The sequence below is a fragment of the Cajanus cajan genome, chromosome 4 (genome assembly GCF_000230855.2).
Source record: "Cajanus cajan strain Asha chromosome 4, NIPB_CcT2T_4, whole genome shotgun sequence".
Classification (NCBI taxonomy): domain Eukaryota; kingdom Viridiplantae; phylum Streptophyta; class Magnoliopsida; order Fabales; family Fabaceae; genus Cajanus; species Cajanus cajan.
The window spans coordinates 9742276-9762874 of NC_138520.1; the positions used below are offsets into that span (position 1 = coordinate 9742276).

The 20599-nt window shown below is 28.8% G+C and overlaps 2 protein-coding genes across 2 annotated transcripts; both read right to left on the reverse strand.

Moving 5' to 3' along the window:
- Window positions 1–2493: 2493 nt before the first annotated feature.
- Window positions 2494–7034, reverse strand: LOC109802420 (BTB/POZ and MATH domain-containing protein 4). Its single transcript, XM_020363789.3, has 5 exons — window positions 6443–7034; window positions 5598–5943; window positions 5176–5461; window positions 3247–3525; window positions 2494–2839 (listed from the first exon to the last, which is right to left on the reverse strand). The coding sequence occupies exons 1-4, from the start codon at window positions 6835–6837 to the stop codon at window positions 3251–3253; spliced, it is 1302 nt and encodes a 433-aa protein (XP_020219378.2). The 5' UTR covers window positions 6838–7034; the 3' UTR covers window positions 2494–2839; window positions 3247–3250.
- A 9570-nt stretch (window positions 7035–16604) lies between these two features.
- LOC109801709 (BTB/POZ and MATH domain-containing protein 4) lies at window positions 16605–19586 on the reverse strand. The gene is made up of 4 exons (XM_029272002.2): window positions 18741–19586; window positions 17796–18150; window positions 17405–17684; window positions 16605–17022 (listed from the first exon to the last, which is right to left on the reverse strand). The coding sequence occupies exons 1-4, from the start codon at window positions 19121–19123 to the stop codon at window positions 16787–16789; spliced, it is 1254 nt and encodes a 417-aa protein (XP_029127835.2). The 5' UTR covers window positions 19124–19586; the 3' UTR covers window positions 16605–16786.
- Window positions 19587–20599: the final 1013 nt, after the last annotated feature.

The window sequence follows — 20599 nt, forward strand, 5'->3', positions numbered from 1 at the left end:
TGCGTAATAATAATATTTTAATGTATCCCTTCAAAAAATTAATATTTTAATGTATGAAGATGCTTGTGTGCGTAGTAATCTATCACTAGTATAAAATTAACTCTGCCAATAGAATTTTCGTCCCCTTTGGATTTTATTATTAACTCCTTTCTGTTTAGGATAACTACACAATCATTGATGATAAAACGTATAATTTCACGAAATCTTACTTTTTAGCCTTATTAAGAATATTTTATTTTCATTTCTTTACATATCATTTTTATTTTTTAAATTTCCATAATTGTATAAACTTTTTATTCTGGTCCTTGCAAAAAATAAGCTTTTTTTTTAAGGGAAAAATAAGTTGATAAACATTAAAATGAAATAAAAATAATATATAGAAACTAAAAATGAATCATTTTTAATTGTAAAATAAAGAAAATTTATAAAATAAGAATTCAAAAGATAATTAAATCCTTTTATAATATGATATATATATATATATATTAGTATAAAAGATTAAGAGAAAAATCTGTCTCCAAATATAAAATAATTCTACACTACAAAAATAATAATATAAGATAAACTTATTGAATTTTGAAATAATTATCTTAAAAATCCTATTAATGATAATTTTATTTGATTAATAATGTAAAAATTTTATACTATAATGTGATCATTAAACCTTAAAAGATTTTACACTTAATTAATCTAAAATTATATTTGATAAAATTTTTGAAACATTTATTTTCTATTTGTTATTTTTAAATTTCAAACTAACATTAAGTTTTCTTTATCAATTATATCCTCATTTTTTACCTAATATTTAATTGATTTATGCAATAAAAGTGGAAATGAAAAAAACCAATTTTGCAACGCACAGTCAACAATCTTATCTTAAGAACTTCCTGTGCCGGACGAACCTGGTGTCACATTCTCATTGCAGAATTAATTGTTTGAATATAGTTTATTTATTTAAACGAGTAATTTAAGAATTGACAATAACAAACACACAACCAGTGTTTTAAAACCCGGACCCACCCGGCCGGTCGGACCGGTTAGACGGGGAACCGGTGGTCCAGCCGGTCCGAATCTGAAGTTGGATCAGTTATGCAGTCGACCCGTTTCAAACCGGATTGAACCGGTCAATTTTTCGGTTCAACCGGTGAACCGGTGGGTCAAACCGGTTCAACCACTTTTTTTTTTTTTTAATTTTTTAAGGGACCATAAATCACAAAAATAATAATGAAAATTGAATCTCTTAATGAAAAAATAAGGAGTCTTATTAAATATAACAATGACTACTTGTTCTAATATATTTGTTTACAATATATACAACTTAAATAACTTTTATAGTATATTATTAATTTTAAATTATATATTTAATAATTCAATATCTATGTAAATATTACATATATTATTTTGTGATATTAATTACAAGCATATTATATATGTATATATTATTTATATTTTTAATTTGTATTAATATACCGTTTAACATGTAATTTTTTATGTATTTTTTTACAAAATAAAAATAAAAATATTTTAAATAAGATAGAAAAATTTAAATTTAAAATAAGATATGAATTTATTAAAATTTATAAGTATAAATATATTTAATATGAATATTTTTTAATAAAAATAAATAAAAATCGAGTCATGCGGTTCAACCAGTGACCCACCGGTTCAACTTTTGACCCACTGACCCAATACCTTAACCGGTTCGATGACCTGTCCGATTTTTAAAACTATGCACACAACACAAACTACTTTAAGCTGGACTGAAATGAAGCGCATAAACTTTACTACGATTTGTATAACTTATATATAAATCAATTGTTTAATATCCCTATAATATGTTTAAATTTATTTTATTTATTTATTTATTAATCATCAAAAAAAATTATTTTATTAAAATTTGACAAGCCAACCTAAACCGCATTACCATGGTAGGTTGGTAGTTGTTATGATTTCCAACCTAGTTTTCAAATAGTCTAACTTAACCAAACTTTTTTTTTTTTTTTTTGACAAATTAAAGACAAGTTGAATTACATGTAAAATTGTATAAATGATATAGTGGTTTATATTTATATATTACCTCCATCCTTGTATAAAATCCATTTTAACTGGCCCATAGGAATTAAAATATTTAATTGATGGCATTAAATTTTCTTAGCCATTTCTACCAAGTTTGCAAAATTACCTTAAAAGCTATTGAAACTCGTCATTTCACCTTCTACCCAATTAATTAATGTGACTAATCTTTCTCAATTCTATAAAAAATATTAATTTACAACATTTGATGCTTATTTATTAAAAAATTTACACAATACTTAAATCCCTTGAGAAGTAAAAAAAATTAATACAATCTCTTTTTGAAGTCTTATAAAATGAAACAAATAAATTTAAGAAAACCCTATCTAAATGGATGGAGGTAGTAATTTCCGTTTCTTGACACAACATATATATAGGGAGGGAGGGAGAGAGAGAGAGAGAGAGGAGGGAGAGATAGGGTGCTTCACAATTCACAAGGATGAAGATTCCCACGGTGTAAAACTACATCAATCGTGCATGAAATGTCCTGTGTTCACTAACCAGGGTGGACAACCTCCCACCCTAAGAAAAGTTCTAGATACAACCAATGTTCAACTAGATACTGTTTTGTCCCTTCATGTCATTTTGTTAACTTGCTACCTGCTAGCACCCATTGGTGTTGAAAGATACATCACTATGGTTACAAGATTAATCTGCTATTCTTAACCAGTTCCCCCCGAAAAGAAAAAGAAAAAATGCGGCTTGCAATGGAATCCCTGCAGGCTGGTCTTGTACCAATGACCGTTTCCTTGTCCCAACGGAATCCCTGCATGCAACGATTCATGGTTTTCATCATTTTTTAATTGAATTGGACTTTGAAGAAACAAGACCAGACCAGAAAATACTGCTAATTGGTCCTTTAATTTTTTATAGCCAGAAAATAAATTTCATTATGAAATACAACCATCAAGTAAAGCAAGACCAGTTCTTCATGAAACAAACTTCCATACAATGATCAATGTTATTTCTTATTGCTACCATTTTATCTCAGAAATTATCAAAGTAAACAATACAACACATGTTACAGTGGTGGCAGTATCTCAGCCTTCTTCATTTACATTGTTTTTGGATCCCTACCCCTTTGACGGCCAGCCCACATAATGGGTTAATTTTGTCCCTGCAGTAGCATTTAATCTACCATTTAAGTTTAACTGATAAATGATGGTAGCTTACCTTCTCAAGCTTCTTGCCCTGGACTCCTATCATTGTTGTTAACACCATCAGAAAGGTGAACCCATAAGCTTTGACTTCTTTCGACTCCATTTTCCCAGGTTTGTTGTCTTACACTCCTATCATTGGTGTCACCACCATCAGAAAACTGGGCCCACACACTTCTACACTTTCCTTCTCCACTAAATTCCTCCTCGCATCCTGCCACAGTCTTTAGCAATTCTGATTGCAGCAATGGACAATTTTCCTTGAGATACTCGAATCCATCAGATTGCATCACAGCTGCAAGAGACAGAATAAAGAATGATATGAGAATCAAATGTTCTACATCTGAGATCGGCTTGATTGTTACATGATGTTTAGGCTGTTAACAGAAACGAAAATCCTAAAAGACAAACAGAACTGAATACAAGATGAGATGCCAATATTTGATCGAAAAATCTAGGGAACACAAATTGATATGCATACAATCACAAACTTGAGAAGTGCATAATACTAGTAAATAGAGAGCAAACAAACATAGACCCGAGCAGCGGAGCAGCCATCAATTAAATTCAGAATAAAATGTATGAGGTGAAGTAAAATGAAATGAAGAAAGCTATAGATAAGCCGTTTCCAGAAACTTCCAAGGGTAGAACATAGAAAAGAAATAGAAAATGAAAGACAGATGATAGAAACTAACTATTGGTGCCTCTGTGATCTTTTCTCGCTACCATGGGTCAAAATGCCTGTTCATCAGGCTCAAATAATATGGGAATAATACAATCAATCAAAATGAAAAGAACTTCTCCAGAAAAGGATACTACTTCTTCAATTATCAGAAGTATAAAAATTTTAAATTAAAAAAAAATAAAATCAATCAGTTGTCGATCAATTAAAAAAAAATCTGCTATATAATATAGCAGATAGCATGGCGGGCCAATAATGAAAGCTGCATAGCAGCTTAAATATAATGTCTAACAATTATATAAAAATAAGCTTAGAAGAAAAAAAAACTTTTAGAAGAGCAGAAAAAACTGAATTTAGAAGCGAAAAAAATAAAAATAAAAAACTTAAATCTAGAATAACTGGATAAAAAAAATACTTCAAATTTAGAAAAGTTAAAAAAAAAAAAAAAAAAAAAAAAAAAAGAGCAAAACTTAAAATTTAGAAGGAAAAAAGACAAGAAATAAAAACTTATAATTGAGAAGAAATAGAAGGAAACAAAAAAAAAAGATTAAAAAACCAGAAAGAGTCAATAAACGGAAAGATGAAAGAGATAGAATTGGAAAATAAAAGATAGCTTAGGCTATTTAATTTAAAAATCAAGTAAACCCAATATAAACAAAAACAAAAATACTACAAGATAATCATTATAGAGCCACAATAGTCATGCTATTTGACAACACTAATACAATCCTTATGAAAGAAACTTAATCATGAATTCATGATTCAAGATAAAAGGTGCTGCTATATCTGCTCATGATACTGAGAATTAAAGCTTATTTCCATACAAACATGTCTGCAAGTGGTGAAAATTTTCATTAGCGTGAGAATGAATTCAAAACAATGAGTTCGTTTACATATAGCATGTTAAGTGTGATACTCTGTTCTGTGAAGTGCATGCAGTTTCTATCCTGTTCCTGTTATATATCAATTTTTACATATAAGAAAATTTTTAAGAAAGTTAAGTCATTTATGCATGCCACCAGCCTCATTATAAGTGAGGTCCTTCAGACAAGTTTTTGGGTAGAAACCAAGTAGATAGCCAGAAACAAAAAGACAAGCAAAATGTATGTATGATACAGTGGTTAGTCAAACAACAAATAAAATATCACTGAAGAATATTATACAAAATACTACAGAGACCAAACTAATGAGAATATATTATTTGCTCAAAAGTAGCTGTGACTATAAGTTCAAATGTAGACTTGGATAAGCAGGAAAACTCACCAACAAGGTTTTCAGCAGAAAATTGCAGACAGACAGACTTCAATTCTGTAGCTTGATAACGATCAGCAAGAGCCAGAATATAGGCAACAGAATCTATAGATATGTCTTTGCAAAGTACAGACTCGCACATCAGTTTAAGTCTTGGCAAACCATACTTTTCTGCAGCAGCTAACAACTTCGCTGCAAATGATTCAGACACCGAAGGCAAGAATGACGAAGACGATCGTGACGTAAAGAGCTCTTCATCATCAATAAGAGAGTCTCTATAAATAAAATGAAGCAAAGCCTGCTCAACAATGGAACACAAGAAACATTAGATGGCCAAGCCAATGATATGCCACACTGAAACTGAATTAATTAGCATGTAATAACTGCAAAAAGATAGGAATAAATAAGACAATTTTAAGGAATCTATATTCTACCTTGAAAACCTTAGGTTCCATATCAGTAACAACTATGTCACGATCATCTTCCTCCATCCCATTAAAAAACTCGGTTTCAAATGCAGTTGACCGGGCAGCCAAAACAAGCTTATGCGCATGAAACCTTTCTCCACCTACAGAGAAAGTAACATCCGACCCCTCCTCATTCTCTAACAGCATCCCGAAATGCGCCCCAATATCAGACTCAGGAACTTCTATCGTGTTTAACTTAGAACAATCAATGGACGACACCACCACACCAACAGTGCAGTTTATCTTCAAGCAATCATCCTTGAGGAAAGTCGACGCCTCGAGTTGAGCCCGTTTGAAAAACCGCTTATACCCCCTATCACAACCAATTCATCATTCATCACTCCATAACGTACACCACATAAAACAGCTAATGAATCAGGATGACATCCAAAACACACAACAAAATGACAAAAGGTTGACATTAGCGTGTTAAAATCTAAGCAAAAGTGATATGGTTTTAGTCACCTCACCTGGACTACATCCAACATGGATTTCTGTTAAAGAGTAAAGACTAAAAACCTACTACATTTTCATAAGAATTTCAAGATCATTAACTACCTAAAGCATATTTAACCATTTTTTTTAAGGAGAAGCAATCAAGAGTGAACATAACATACAGCTTCTTATTCAGACACACGCAGCCACAGGAAGTAAAATCCATCCAACAAAGCACTAGCACAGTCTCAATTTCAACATCCGCCGAAACCGTGAGCACTTAATTTTGACCTAAACCTCACGTAACGCTAAAAAACAGTCACCGAAGCAAAAACCTAATCAAGAAATGAAAAAGCAATCGAAGAAGCAACACTAACCACATGCTGCCGCGGTATTTGAGAGTGTAGGGGCCGCTCTCGAGCGAGCGATCGAAGTGGCTATGGACCTTGTGCTTGCCGTTGCCGCTCTGGTCGAGCAGCGTGAGTTCGAAGAGCGCGCGAACGTCGGTGCCCTCGGAAGCGAGCGCGATGAAGACGGAGACATAGGCGGAGTTGTCCTCGGGGTTCTTGCCGTCGGGGTAGAAGTAGATGGCCCACTGGTAGCCTCCGACGGTGAAAGTCTCGCTGGCGATGTGCTTTCCGACGCCGATTCCCTTCGCCAGAGAGTAGCCCTTGATCACGAACTTGTGGGAGCCGTTCACCGTCTCCGTCACCGACCGCGAACTCGTGCGCGACGCCAGGACGCTCCTGCTCGCCGCCGCGGGGTTGTACATCTCACGCGCGATGACGATCAACACCAGACCATGTACGGATTTCTAGGGAAACGGGATTTTTTTTTATTTTTTTATTTTTTATTTTTTATTTTTTGGGGGAAGTGGACGAAGATGGATCTGCGCTAGCTCGTTGGTTCGAATCTAATCCACTTCTGGCTTTCCTTCGCTTCTTTACTTAAAATAAATATAAAAAGCAAGAACGAAGAAAATGAATTAATGATTTGAAGATTTTTTCTTTTTTCTTTTTCTTTTTCTTTTTTCCTTCTTTCTTTGATCTTGAAGCTTCCGTCGCACGAGACAACCGGGTTTTTTCCGTCCCCAATATCCATTGCACAAATTAAAAAGAAAAAACTTTAATCTTTTAAAATTGAGATCAACTTATTTTTAGTATTTAAATTTAAAATTAGTTTCTTTTAATTTTTTTAATTTTAAAAAGTTATTTTAGTTCTTCTATATTACTAATGACGTGATTAACAAGAACAATAATCACGCATTATTTACAAGTTTAATGTAATATTTTTATTAAAAATATATTAGTAAATAAATTTTGTATGACAAATTTGATAATGATAGGTGGATCCATTTAACAAATTCAATAAGGAATTATAAGTAAAGAAATTGAAATAAGATTTTCTTTGAATTTCAAAACTAAAAATATATATATATAAGGAGCACGATAAGTGCTAAAAGAAGTACAAGAGAGGACATAAGGCATTGGGATATTAAGGAACTAGACATCTTAGGATATACAAAGAAACATGCATATGCCAAGATACGATTTCTATAAGGAAAAAATCTTTGCAAACCAACACCTCAAAAACATGCAAACACAAAGTCTAACCATTAGGTGATAGTCCTCCACTACAAAAACAAGCCACCCTAACGATAGTAGGTAGATGGTCCTAAAATTAAAAGACTTAGTTGTCTTAAAAAAAAATCTTGGGTGAGATTCTAAGCCTATAGATGCATAACAAGGGATTGGATTCCCAATAAGAAAAAACTACATTTAAACTCCTTTTCTTGGCTTTAAGCCAACTCCAAGAGACAAATTTGATATTAGCCACCAAAGAGAGACACATGCATTTGTTGAAAAGTGGATGATGTTATTAGATATGTGCTATGTAATTGCTTCGTGATATAAAGTGTTTCTGATCTCTTTATCCTTATACGAAAATATGACTCTTTTTTTTCTCTTAGAGGTTATCCATCATTATCCAAGTCAAATTAAAATCATTTGTCTCACACTCCTTAACTCACTTTTTGTCTCACCAATAATATTTTGTCACATCAATTAAAAAATCACATAACTTACTTTTACTTCCCAATTCCAATCACAAAACCATGTTTCCCTTCCACGTGCTTGCTCCTTCCTTTCTACGGTGACATCTTCCTTGCATTATTTCACATGATTTTTGGTTTGATTTTAGAGTCAAAGTCTGTACGTCAAGTTTTGTAACTCCCCTAATGGATGTGAATAGACGAGCATAGGTCTGAAGTGAGACGAGAAGCCAAAAAGAGATAGATGATTTGAGTAGTCACATTCATCAACCCCTTACTGTGTCGAGCACAAACCATATAACTTCTTATTGTTCACATCAAACCTTTGTTTTCTTACGTTCATAAACTAGCCAAAGTGGTTTTAAAACAATGGTTTTGACGAAATGTCACTTATAGATGAGGATTAGTTATGTGTTGGTGTTATAAGTGAAACTTAGAGTTTAGTTTGATGTTTTGGATACCTTATTCTAATAAGACATAACATCATAGTATGGAATTCCATTTTAGTTATAGTTGGATTTATTATATGTCATTTTACATTCTAATTATCTTGGTTTTTGAAACATTTGTATGACCTTTGAAGTGTCACAAGTTTATTTGATTGTTATATGTTTTCTTTTATTCAAAGTTTGGTTCCAATTAGCTTGTGTATATGATCATGTGATTATTTTACCACCTCAAAAACGTTTTAATGTTTCAAAACTTTCACATATTTTTGTTTTAATTTCCTTAATATTTATATATATATATATATATATATATATATGAAAGATCTACTTACTCTAAGTGTAAGTCTACCTAAACTCACTTTACTCAGTAACTCAGGTTTTACACAATTTTTTTTTTTGAAATGGATGTTAAGCAACAAGAAGGAAGGTTGAATTGTTATGTTATTCAAAAATTAGTTCTTTATGAAAATATATATTCAAAAGGTAATTTATTTAGTGTTCAAACTTAAGTTGTTTTATGAAACTAGTTTCTTAGCAAGTCCGTTTGCACAAAAAAATATGTAACAATATATGTAAGATGCAATAAAGTAATTGAAGCAAGTAACCTTGTGAGATTTTCTACTATCACAACCAATTGTTGTTCAAATTACAACTTCGACCACCTACTGATACAATCACTCCTCTACACAATCACATGTTGTTAGTTTTTCTTACTTAGTTACCTATTGAGATTCCACCCTCAACAACATGTTGAGACACCTAACTTCACAACCACTTGCTATGAGATTACACAACCACTTATTGTGATTTATTTCTTTCCTTCCTATGCCTTTGCAACTCAAGTTTAGGTAGGATAGGGTGTTTATAAAAATAGGTTTGTGTATCCTAGCTGGAGCTTTTGCTAAGGAAGATTACACTTTGTTTATCTATTACAAGATTAATGCAAATGTAGAAGTGGAGTTTTCTGAAAAATAGAGTGTGAAGCAATGATTATAGATTTGATAACTTGTATTTTGATTACTCTCTTTTATCTTGCTCTCTTAAAAAATGTAGCCTTGGTCTTCCTTTTATAGCCTTGAAAAATAAATTCATTAATGCTAGCTTAGTTTTAAGTAGTGATAACATCAACTGTACTTTCCTTTGCTGGTCCTGTCAGTTTTTTCTTCATAAGTTGTTATATTTTAGGTTAAATACCTCTTTTCATCCCTGATAATAATTTTTTATTTCAATTTAGTCCTACTTTAATTTTAGGTCTCAATTTGGTCCCCAATAACTTAAATCATTGCAATTTGGGACTTTCGTTCAAATGATTTAAACGGGGTTAACTCCTGCTGACGTAGAGGCCAGGTGGATGCCACGTAGATGCATAGGTGGATGCCAAATGACATGAATACACCTGGAACCAGAACGGGCCATTCTAAAACCAGAACGGTCCATTCTGCATGCACATGTTATGTGTTAATTTTGCAAATGGAACGGGTCGTTCTAAATGCAAATTTAACACAACATGATTGCAGTAGAACGGGTCGTTCTGAAACCAGAACGAGTCGTTCTGCTCTTAGAATGGGCCGTTCTGAATTCAGAACGGCCCGTTCCAGAACGCCAACTTCATCCTTTTGTTCTATTTTTTTAAAATTATATCTATATTAATAAAAATATAATAAATAAAAATACAATAAATTAATATTTATTTATGAATAAAACTTAAAAAAATTCAAATAAGATAAGACCTTCCAAAATCTTTCTTTGATTTGAATTTATCCAGTTCAAAATCTTGATCCTAAAATGCCGCAATGTGATTCAAAATTTGAAAATAAAAATTCATAATATATCATAAATTCAAAGACAAAAACATGGTTCAGAAACTGAAAATAAAAATTCAGAATATAACATATATTAAAAAAGTTCAAAGAAATTATTTCACTCTAGTTTGACTAATAATGAAATAAAACATGTTACCATTGTCCTTAGTGATACACTGTATCATCCTTAATAATACATTGTATAGCCCAAATGTTTAGCAATTGAAGTTACCAATCTCCATTAACAATATTACCAAATCTAGTGTTTGAAATGCTTTGTACCGTGTTTTTTTTTTACGAAATTTTGGAACCAGAACGGCCCGTTCTGGTTACACTGTTAGTGTGTTAAATTTGCATCTGGAACGGCCCGTTCCAGGTACAAATTTTACACACTATTTGTGTAACCAAAACGGGCCGTTCTGGCTCCAAGTGTCTTCCAGTATTTTGGGATCCACCTACGTGGCATATACGTGGCATCCACGTGGCCACCAGTTAACTTCGTTTAAATCATTTAGACGGAAGTCCCAAATTGCAATGATTTAAATTATTGGGGACCAAATTGAGACCTAAAATTAAAGTGGGACTAAATTAAAACAAAAAATTATTATCAAGGACGAAAAGAGGTATTTAACCTATATTCTAAGTAAACTTTCTCTTTAAGCCTTCTATGCAGAGAATTTAGTTTAGTACCAATCTTCTGAGAAGTTAAGTTTTAATTGAAACTTTATAGTGAATGGTTCAAAGAACTAGTCTCTTGAGCCAAGTCTTGAAGGCATTTTCCTTGAGAGGAAATTTTCAGCTTAAACTTTCTTGATAAGTAGACATTTTGTGCTCCTTAAAAAACTAAGACCTTGGATTTACAAGACAACTCAAGTAGATTGAATGCTATCTATCGAAGCTTATGGATTGTAGTACTTTGTTAAACTTATGAGTACTAAACATAGTAGTTTTGAAACACTTGAACAAATTTGTTAGCAATCCACACAAGAACTCTTCAACATTAAAACTTGAAACTAAGAGTTTGTCATTGTAAAAGAAAAATTATCTCCAAGCAGGATTCAACAATTTTAACAATTCAACCATTAAATTAAAAGTTCTTTATGCATAAATCAAGTTTGTAATTTTTTTTAAATAAAAACTATTTAATACTTCATTTCATTAATTCAAATTTACAAATATAAACTTCATTACAAATTGAATAAACAACATTGATAAAGTTGGATATACAAACTTAGCTTTAAGAGAATATCAACTTCTTCATCAAGTTTTTGTATAACTATGTTATTTTCACTAATGTCTTCAAGGAAAATCCTATTCAAACACATGCCGAAAATGCTCAACCCATACAAAGGATAAGATGCATTCATATATAGGATAAGATTCACTGCCTTCAAAACTTCAATGTTGTGCCTTCAAAACTTCAATGTTGTGAAACACATTTGGGATTATTTTTGTTGATATAGAACCTTATTTTCACTATGAAATTTAACATTCACATATGAATTCGCACACATGGAAATTAATGACATCCTTTTCCTATTAATTCTTTGGTAGACATCTAGGATTGGGAACCTAAAATTTCACGAGAATATAGTACCACCATTATCTTGAAGAGGGTGCGGACAATTGAAAATTTGAAAATTTTGAAGCTACTACCACTCGCTTCGCCCATTAAAAATACACTACAACAAAATTTGTTATTAAAAACAATTATTTAATGACAATAATTTAATTTTCGCTATTTAATTATATAATAAAAATATTAATGACTAATATATAATAGTCACTAAAAATGTATTTATATTATACTAAAGTTTACTATTAACAACAATTATTTATTGGAAAAAACTTAAGTCTCACATCGATTAGAGATAAGATAATTAAATAGTATATAAGTGAGTAATAATTATCACCTTACAAGTTAATTTTATAAGGTTGAATTAGACTCCTAATTTACTATTCTAAATTGATATCAAATCACTCATTATTACCAAGTTCAATAGTGTTATAAAACAATTAGAGAACAACTTTCACCTTATAAATCTCACATCTCTTAAGAGACAAGACAATTAAAAAAATATATAAATAGAAGACAACCGTCATCTTACAAATCTTATATTGACTAGAGATAAAAAAAATATATATAAGTTATGAATTTAGAAAAAAAAATTATAGGAATAAATTATTTAAAGTTTTACTAGCAAAAGATAAAAGTCACTAAATGGATAGAAATGAGACAATTAAAAAAAATAACTTTTAATAGCCTTTAAAATGGTTGCTAGTCTTTACCAGCATTTTATATAAATGTTGGTAATAGTATTAACGACCCTAGATACACCAATCATTATTTAAATGCTGGTAAAAAAATAATGATCATTTATATGGCCATTAAAAAATAAATTAATTGCCACAAAAAATTAATTTTGGTGTAGTGATAGAAGTGTTAATAGATATTTTAATAGTTTTTTAATGTGTGTCCTAAGATACACTTTAACAATTATTAAAATTCACTATCCAATATATCTTTTTAGTATATTTATGTAAAAGAGTAAACAATAATAAATAGTATATATTAACTCTGATTTTAAAATTAATTTGATGTCATTTTTAACTCTGACTTTCCATTTAATTTTTTCACTCTCAATCAAAACAATAATAAAACATATTTTAACAATATTATACTTAAAGTAATAGGCATTGTTTTATATTTTTTTAAACTCTATTATATTTTTGTTGTTGTTTGGTTTTTTCTATTACTGTCATTTATATGTTTCAAATTATACTCTTATATTCAAATTTTAATTTTATTAAAAATTTTAATTCTTATATTTAAATTTTAATTTTATTAAAAAATTATTAATTATTATCATATAATATTTTATTTATTAATATAAAATATTATTAAACCAGTAACAACAAAAATATAACATTGTTAAAAAATATATAATAATGTCTAATATTTTAAGTGAAATATTGTTAAAATCTATTGCATTATTGTTTTGATCGGGAGTGAAAAAAGCAAATAGAAACACATGATTAAAAATAACATCAAATTAGTTTTAAAATCAGAGTTAATATTATTTATTATTATTTACTTTCTCACATAATAAATATATTAAAAAGAGACATTAAATAATAAATTTTAATAATTATTAAAGTGTACCCTATGACACGCATTAGAGAAACCGATATTTTAAAAACATGGTATGCATTTCAAATATCAACGGAAATGTATTAATTAGAATCTTAAAGAGTTCATTCAAATAATGGTTATATAATATAGTGTTGTTCATTTATTACAAGAATATAGTGTTATTTTCATAACTGTTTAATTTGGTTATATTTATTACTAATATTTTAATATTCTATGCGGTACAAACTAAATATTTATTAAATGTAATTATAAAATTTAGGATAAATTATATATATATATATATATATATATATTATGTTTGAATATATAAATTATATTTAAATTATGTATATATACTACCTTGTTTTCACTATGAAATTTGTAGAAGAACATATGCACAAAGTTTTGATAATGTCAAAACATTGTTGAAAATAAAAGGTCAAGTTAAAGTAAGTTGATCAAGAAACAAGATACCAAGAATTAACTAGATAAGTCTTATTAACTTAGTTAAATATGTAAAAGGAACTTTTAAAAATTGCAAATTTTATTTGACCATTAAAACTATAATTTCAAGAAAACCTCAAATAATCTTTTTGAATATAAGAGTAAGTTTTTTTTATATATCTTTTTGAAAAGAAAGTGAAAAGAGTGTTCAAAAAGATTTTACAAAAATATTTTTTTACTGATAATTAGAAAAGTTTCTTATATCAAAAGTTTGTACAGCAAATGTTTTAATATGTGTCTGGTAATCGATTACCAGTTTAAGTAATCGATTACTAGAGTAAGGAAACTTCAAAGTTCGAATTTCAAATACAAAAATAAGTTACGGTAATCGATTACCATCCTTTGTAATCGATTACCAGACGAGGGAACTTCAAAAATTTGAATTTAAAGATACAACGTTTCAAATTATTTTTTAATTTAAAATCGTTGTGTATATTTTCTGAAAATTATAAAGGGTTACAACTTTTCATGAGAAGACTCAACCATAGGAATACTTGTCTATAAATACCTATAATTCTTTTAGAAAAGGTTATGAACTCTATTGTGAAAAAAAAATATTTACAAAACTTTTTGGTTAAAGTCATTTGCATTATTCTCCAAAGAGTTCAATAAGATCTTAAAAGTGTAATATCTACTCTTCAAATAGAGTTACTTTGTTATACCCACTTGATCATTTGATCTGTAAAGGAGAAATAGTTGTTCTCCTTAGTTTGTTGGTTTTTGAATCTCAACACAAGGAAAGAGAATTCCAACGTATTGGAGGATTCAAGTATTGTAAGTATTACAATAATAGTAAAAATCTCAAGTAGGAGAGTTGAAGACTAGACGTAGGCAAGATTGGCCGAACCAGTATAAAACAAGTTTGCAATTCTTCTTTCCCTATACTTTTAATTACTTGTTATTTAATTGTGTTTGAGTAATTTTGCATTAATAAACTTTATATATAATTTGTCTAAGAAATTAAATTTATAAGAAAATATTTCTAAAAACTCATAAAAAAGAAAAATTGGATAACTTAATTCACCCCTCTTAACTTATACAAAGGCTACTTGACTAACAAAAATTTATCATTCACAGATAAATTCACACACATAGAAGTTAATGGCATCCTCTTCCTACTAATTCTTTGGTAGACATCTAGGATTGGGAACCTAAAATCCCATGAGAATATAGTATATATAACCACTATCTTGAAGAGGGTGTGGACAATTGAAAATTTTAAAAATTTGAAGCTCCTACCACTCGTTTCACCCATTAAAAATAGAATTGTTATTAGATATTTTAAAAACATGGTTTGCATTTCAAATATCAACGGGGAATGTATTAATTAGAATCTTAAAGAGTTCACTCAAATAATGGTTATATAATTTAGTGTTATTTATTTATTTATTACAAGAATATAGTGTTATTTCCATAACTTTTTAATTTGGTCATATTTATTACTAATATTTTAATTTGTATAATATAAAGACTAAATATTTATTAAATGTAACTAAAATTTATGGTAAATTATATATTTAAATAAGTATTATATTTGAATATATAAATCATATTTAAAATTTGTATATATAGATATTTTTAAACATATAAATTATATTTTAAATTTAGATAAGTAATTTATATTATTGGGCAATATTACTTTTATTTATTAAAAATTTATTTTGAAAATATTAAAATTTAGGTAATAAATAAAAAAATGAATTAGAGAAAAAATTTTAAAAAATTTCTAAAAACCCTCTCATCGAATAAATGTCTCTAAAAACATTCTTACGATAGAAGTTTGTGTTTAATATATAGGAAAATTCATTTATTGATTTTAAATGAATTGATTTATTTGCATTTTGAAAAAACTAATTGTAACTTTGTAAAAAAAATAGTTATAACAAAGACTAATTGAATAAATAAAATTTATTCTGTGGAAAAAATTTCACCCACACAATATATAATTTATATGTGAATAAAAAATTGATTAAATAAAAAATGAATTAGATAAAAAGTTTAAAAAAAATTAAAAACTCTTTCATAAAAAAAGTCTATAAAAATGTTATTGCAATAAAAGTTTGTGTTTAACATATAGGAAAATTGGTTTATTAATTTTAAACAAATTGATTTATTTGCATTTTGAAAAATTGTAAAAAGAATAGTTATAACAAAAACTAAGTGACTAAATAAAATTTATTCTATGCAAAAAATTTCACCCACACAATATATCAGATGCGTTAAAATTTAAGAATCTAGAAAAAAAAATATTTTGTGAAATATATAGTAAAAAAATAAAGAAATTAGTATATTCATAAGTATCAATATAATAATAGAGTAGTTTTTTTAAAATATTAATTATTCCTAGAAAACAAAATTTCAAGTTTCAACATATCATAATTATCATAATATGCATACTTGTTCAGCACACTGTCATGATTTAACTACGTACGTATGTAGCCTTCGGATATTAGTTTAAATTTAGTTATAAGCACATTATTCATCTGTATGAATATCTATTTCATATTCATCGGTTAACAGTCCAATAGATATATACCAATATACCATAAAAAACAAACATATATATATTGAAATAGAAGCTACCAAATCTCACTTCAATGTCGTCATTTGGTATATTTTGAAATCTTAGATTTTGAAGATATCATTACCACCAAAGAAAAAACTCGTTTCCATTAAAATCTTTCATTCATTTAAATGTATTTAAGATAAGCAAAGCAATATTAAAGTTTTTAATTAGTAATTTTTACTTAACTCCTAGCTAGATAGTTAATGATTATATATCCCTAAATATCTGCAATGTCTTCAATAGTCTTTCGAGATCTCTTTCTATTTTTCTTCTTGTTAATCCTCTTAGTTTTGCTGATATTACCACCATAAAGTTGGCCACATACACTACTTTGACTTCCTTCTTCACACGAATTCTCTCCACTTTTGTATCCTGTCACAATCTTTTGCAGTTCAGTTTCCAACCAGGGGCAATTTTTCTTAAGATACTCAAAACCTTCTGATTGCACCACAGCTACCAGAGACAAAATAATGAAAGAAGTTATTTAAGAATCAACTATTATACATTTTAGGTCGGCTTCACAGTTTCATTGAAAGGTAGGAAAGGAAAGAAATGAGTACAGATGGTAGAAACTAAATATTGGTGCCTCTACAATCTATGCTCACAACCAAACAGGTTTAAAAAATGTTAAAAAAATATGGAAGTAAATATAATACAAACACTTAAATGTAAGAATTCAATACTCCAGAAAAGGGTACTTCCAATTAGGCCATAAAGAACATAAAATGTGGGATAATGCATACACCAAAATAACCATGAGAATATTTACAAGCCAAAATGTAGGTGACTATATGAATTCAAATATGTAGACTTGGGTGGGAGGGTTAAGACTCACCAACAACGTTATTAGTAGAAAATTTTAGACACAGGGACTTCAATTCTTCAGCTTGATTACGATCAGCAAAATCCATAATATAACCAACAGAATCTATAGATATTTCTTTGGCAATTGCAGATTGGCACATCAACTCAAGTCTTGGAAAACCATACTTTTGTGCAGCAACTAGCAACTTCCCAGGAAATGATTCAGATAACGAAGGTAAAAATTCTGAGCATGACATTAAGAGCTCTTCATCTTCTTCAAGAGTGTCTGTATAAATAAAATGAATCAAAGCCTGCTCAACAATAGAAATCATTATTAGATCACCAAGCAAACGAAATGATATGCCAATTGCATGAAAAAGAAAAACAAAAAAAGAAAAAGGCATTTGTGAGGAGTATGCTACCTTGAAAACCTTAGGTTCCATGCCATCAACTACAATGCATTTGTCACTATTAGGACCCTCCTCCTGCTTTCCAGTGAGAAACATAGTCTTGAATGCCGTTGACCTAGTAGTCAAAACAAGCTTATGAGCACGAAACCTTTCTCCACCAACCAAGAAAGTAACATCTGATCCCTTCTCATTCTCTAACAGCTTCCCAAAATATGATCCAATATCAGACTTAGGAATATTCACCAGGGGCTTGGGAACTTCTACGCTCGTTACCGGAACCCCAACAACGCAGTTTATCTTCAAGCAGTCATCCTTGAGGAATGTCGACTTCTCCAGTTTATCCTTTGCGATAAAATGCCTGATCCCCCTATGACACAAACCATTGATTCATCATTCATCACACCAAAAAAGATAATACTATATATATAATTTAAAAATCTATAAAAAAATTAACCAAATAGAGAAAAAATCGAGTCATTGGTATGATTAATGAAATTGATATAGATTTTCTTAAATAAGGTTTCAAATATCCATATGAGAATGAGCTTCCTTAAATAACATCTTTGATAATGTGTTTTTATATAAAATTTAAAACCATAATAGACATTAATCAAATAGAGAGATAAGTCATAAATTTCTTGGTCCGAGTAAAATTAGACTGATTAATCTTATATTTAATTCTTATAGATAAAAAAAAAATATAATTAAAAGAGAAATTTCATTAAAAATTATCATCAAGACTTTCTAAAAAAGATTAATTACTGATAAAATATACAGATACATTACATTAATAATAAAGTTAAAATAAATGGAAGAGAAAGAAATAACCAAGACTTCTATTTTCAACCAGCCACAAGTAGAAAAAGACAGTTGAAAGAAGAGAAAATGTTGAAGTTGGTGCACATTTGGCATTGACAAGATATTTAAAAAGAAAAGCATGAAAGAGAGAAGACGAACCAGAAGGAGCCAAAGTGGAAAATTTGGGGTCCATCGATGAGGTTGGTGGTGAAGTAGTCATTGACCATGTGCTCCCCTTTGTCGCTCTGGTCGAGCAAGGTGAATTCAAAGATGGCACGAACATTGGTGGCTAAGGAAACGAGTGCAAGGTAAACAGAAATGAAAACGGTGTTATCTTCGGGGTACTTGCCATCAGGGTACAAGTATATGATCCACCTGTGTCCTCCCGCGTCAAACTTCTCACTCTTGACGTGTTTTCCAACGCCGATTCCCTTCAACAGAGTGTAACCTTCGACCACGAACAGGTGAGAACCGTTCAGGGTTTTCGTCACTGACCACGACTCACTCTCCATGTCTCTAAAAATGGATCTTCTGGATCGCATACAATGAGAATGAATGGATGAATATGAATTCACTTTGCGTTTCTTTAATCTTTCTTTGCCTGAAATAAATGCCGAGGGAAATATTTAAAGCCTTTAAAATGTTAAATATTTATTTAATGCTCCTATTTACTCATGTGCATGAGACAACTGCGTTGTGCTGCCCTGGCTGGCCGACTCAACGTTCACTAACAATAAAATTAACAATAAAATTATGTGATTATATTATAATTTTTGTATGTTATTGTATGTAACACTTTTTGATAGTGTTTATGTTATAATTTTTTTCTTTATTGGTATATATATATATATATATATATTATTTCTAAACAAAATTGTCTTGTAAATTGTGTTGTGGTTAAAATATTTTTTTAGTTTTTATATCTTCACTTATTTTATCTTTTAGTTTTTATGATTTAAAATAAATATTTTTAGTTTTTAAGCTTATATTTTTTAATTTTTTTTAATTTTTACAGTTTAAGATATATATTTTAATTTTAGTATCTATAGTTGAAAATTTTCAATCATTTTAAATTCTATTATTAATTTTTTGTAATGTTAACTATTTTGTGTTGATGTGGTAAATGTCTTTAATTTTGTGAAACTTAAAAAAGTCTCAACAATGGATATCACAAATAAGATACAAAAAAGGTATGAAGCATTAAAAGATTTAATTTAGAGTAATTTTAATAAAGTAAATTCAATATTAGACATACAAAGTTGAATTAATATATATATATATATCATGTCGACACAAAAAAATATATCCTTTTAATTTATAATGTTAATTTTCTTTTGTAATATTGTCTATTTTGTGATTGATGTGATAGAAGTTTTTAATTTTGTGAAAGTAAAAAAATGAGTATTTTAACATTAATGAATATTATTGGTAAAGTACAAAAGAGATACGAAATGTTGAAATATCTAATTTAAAATAATTCCAACAAAATAAATTTAAACTTATAAAATTGAATTAGTACATCTATCATGTTAAAACAAAAGATATAACATTAAAAAATAATAATAATAACAAGACTATTTTTTTTTATATAAAAAAAACGGTTATTATATGGTCTAAAAAAATTATCTTAAATTATAGGGACAAAAAATAATTAAAAAAATAAATATATGACTAAAAATATAATATTTTTAATTAAAAATTATTTTTTGTTTATGTTATAATTATAATATATGTTGATATATAATTCAAAAAGTGTATATATTAGTTATAGTAACATATAATATATATATATATATATATATATATATTGTTTAAGTGTTGAATTTCATTTAAACTTAGCAAAAAAATTGTGTAACTATATTATCAATTTTTGTATATCATTATATGTAACACTTTTTTGTAGTGCTTGTATGTTATAATTTTTTTTTCTCTATTATTGGTACATTATTTTATTTTTCTAAACAAAATTGTCTTGCTCATTGTATTTTAGTTAAAATATTTTTTTAGTTAAAATATTT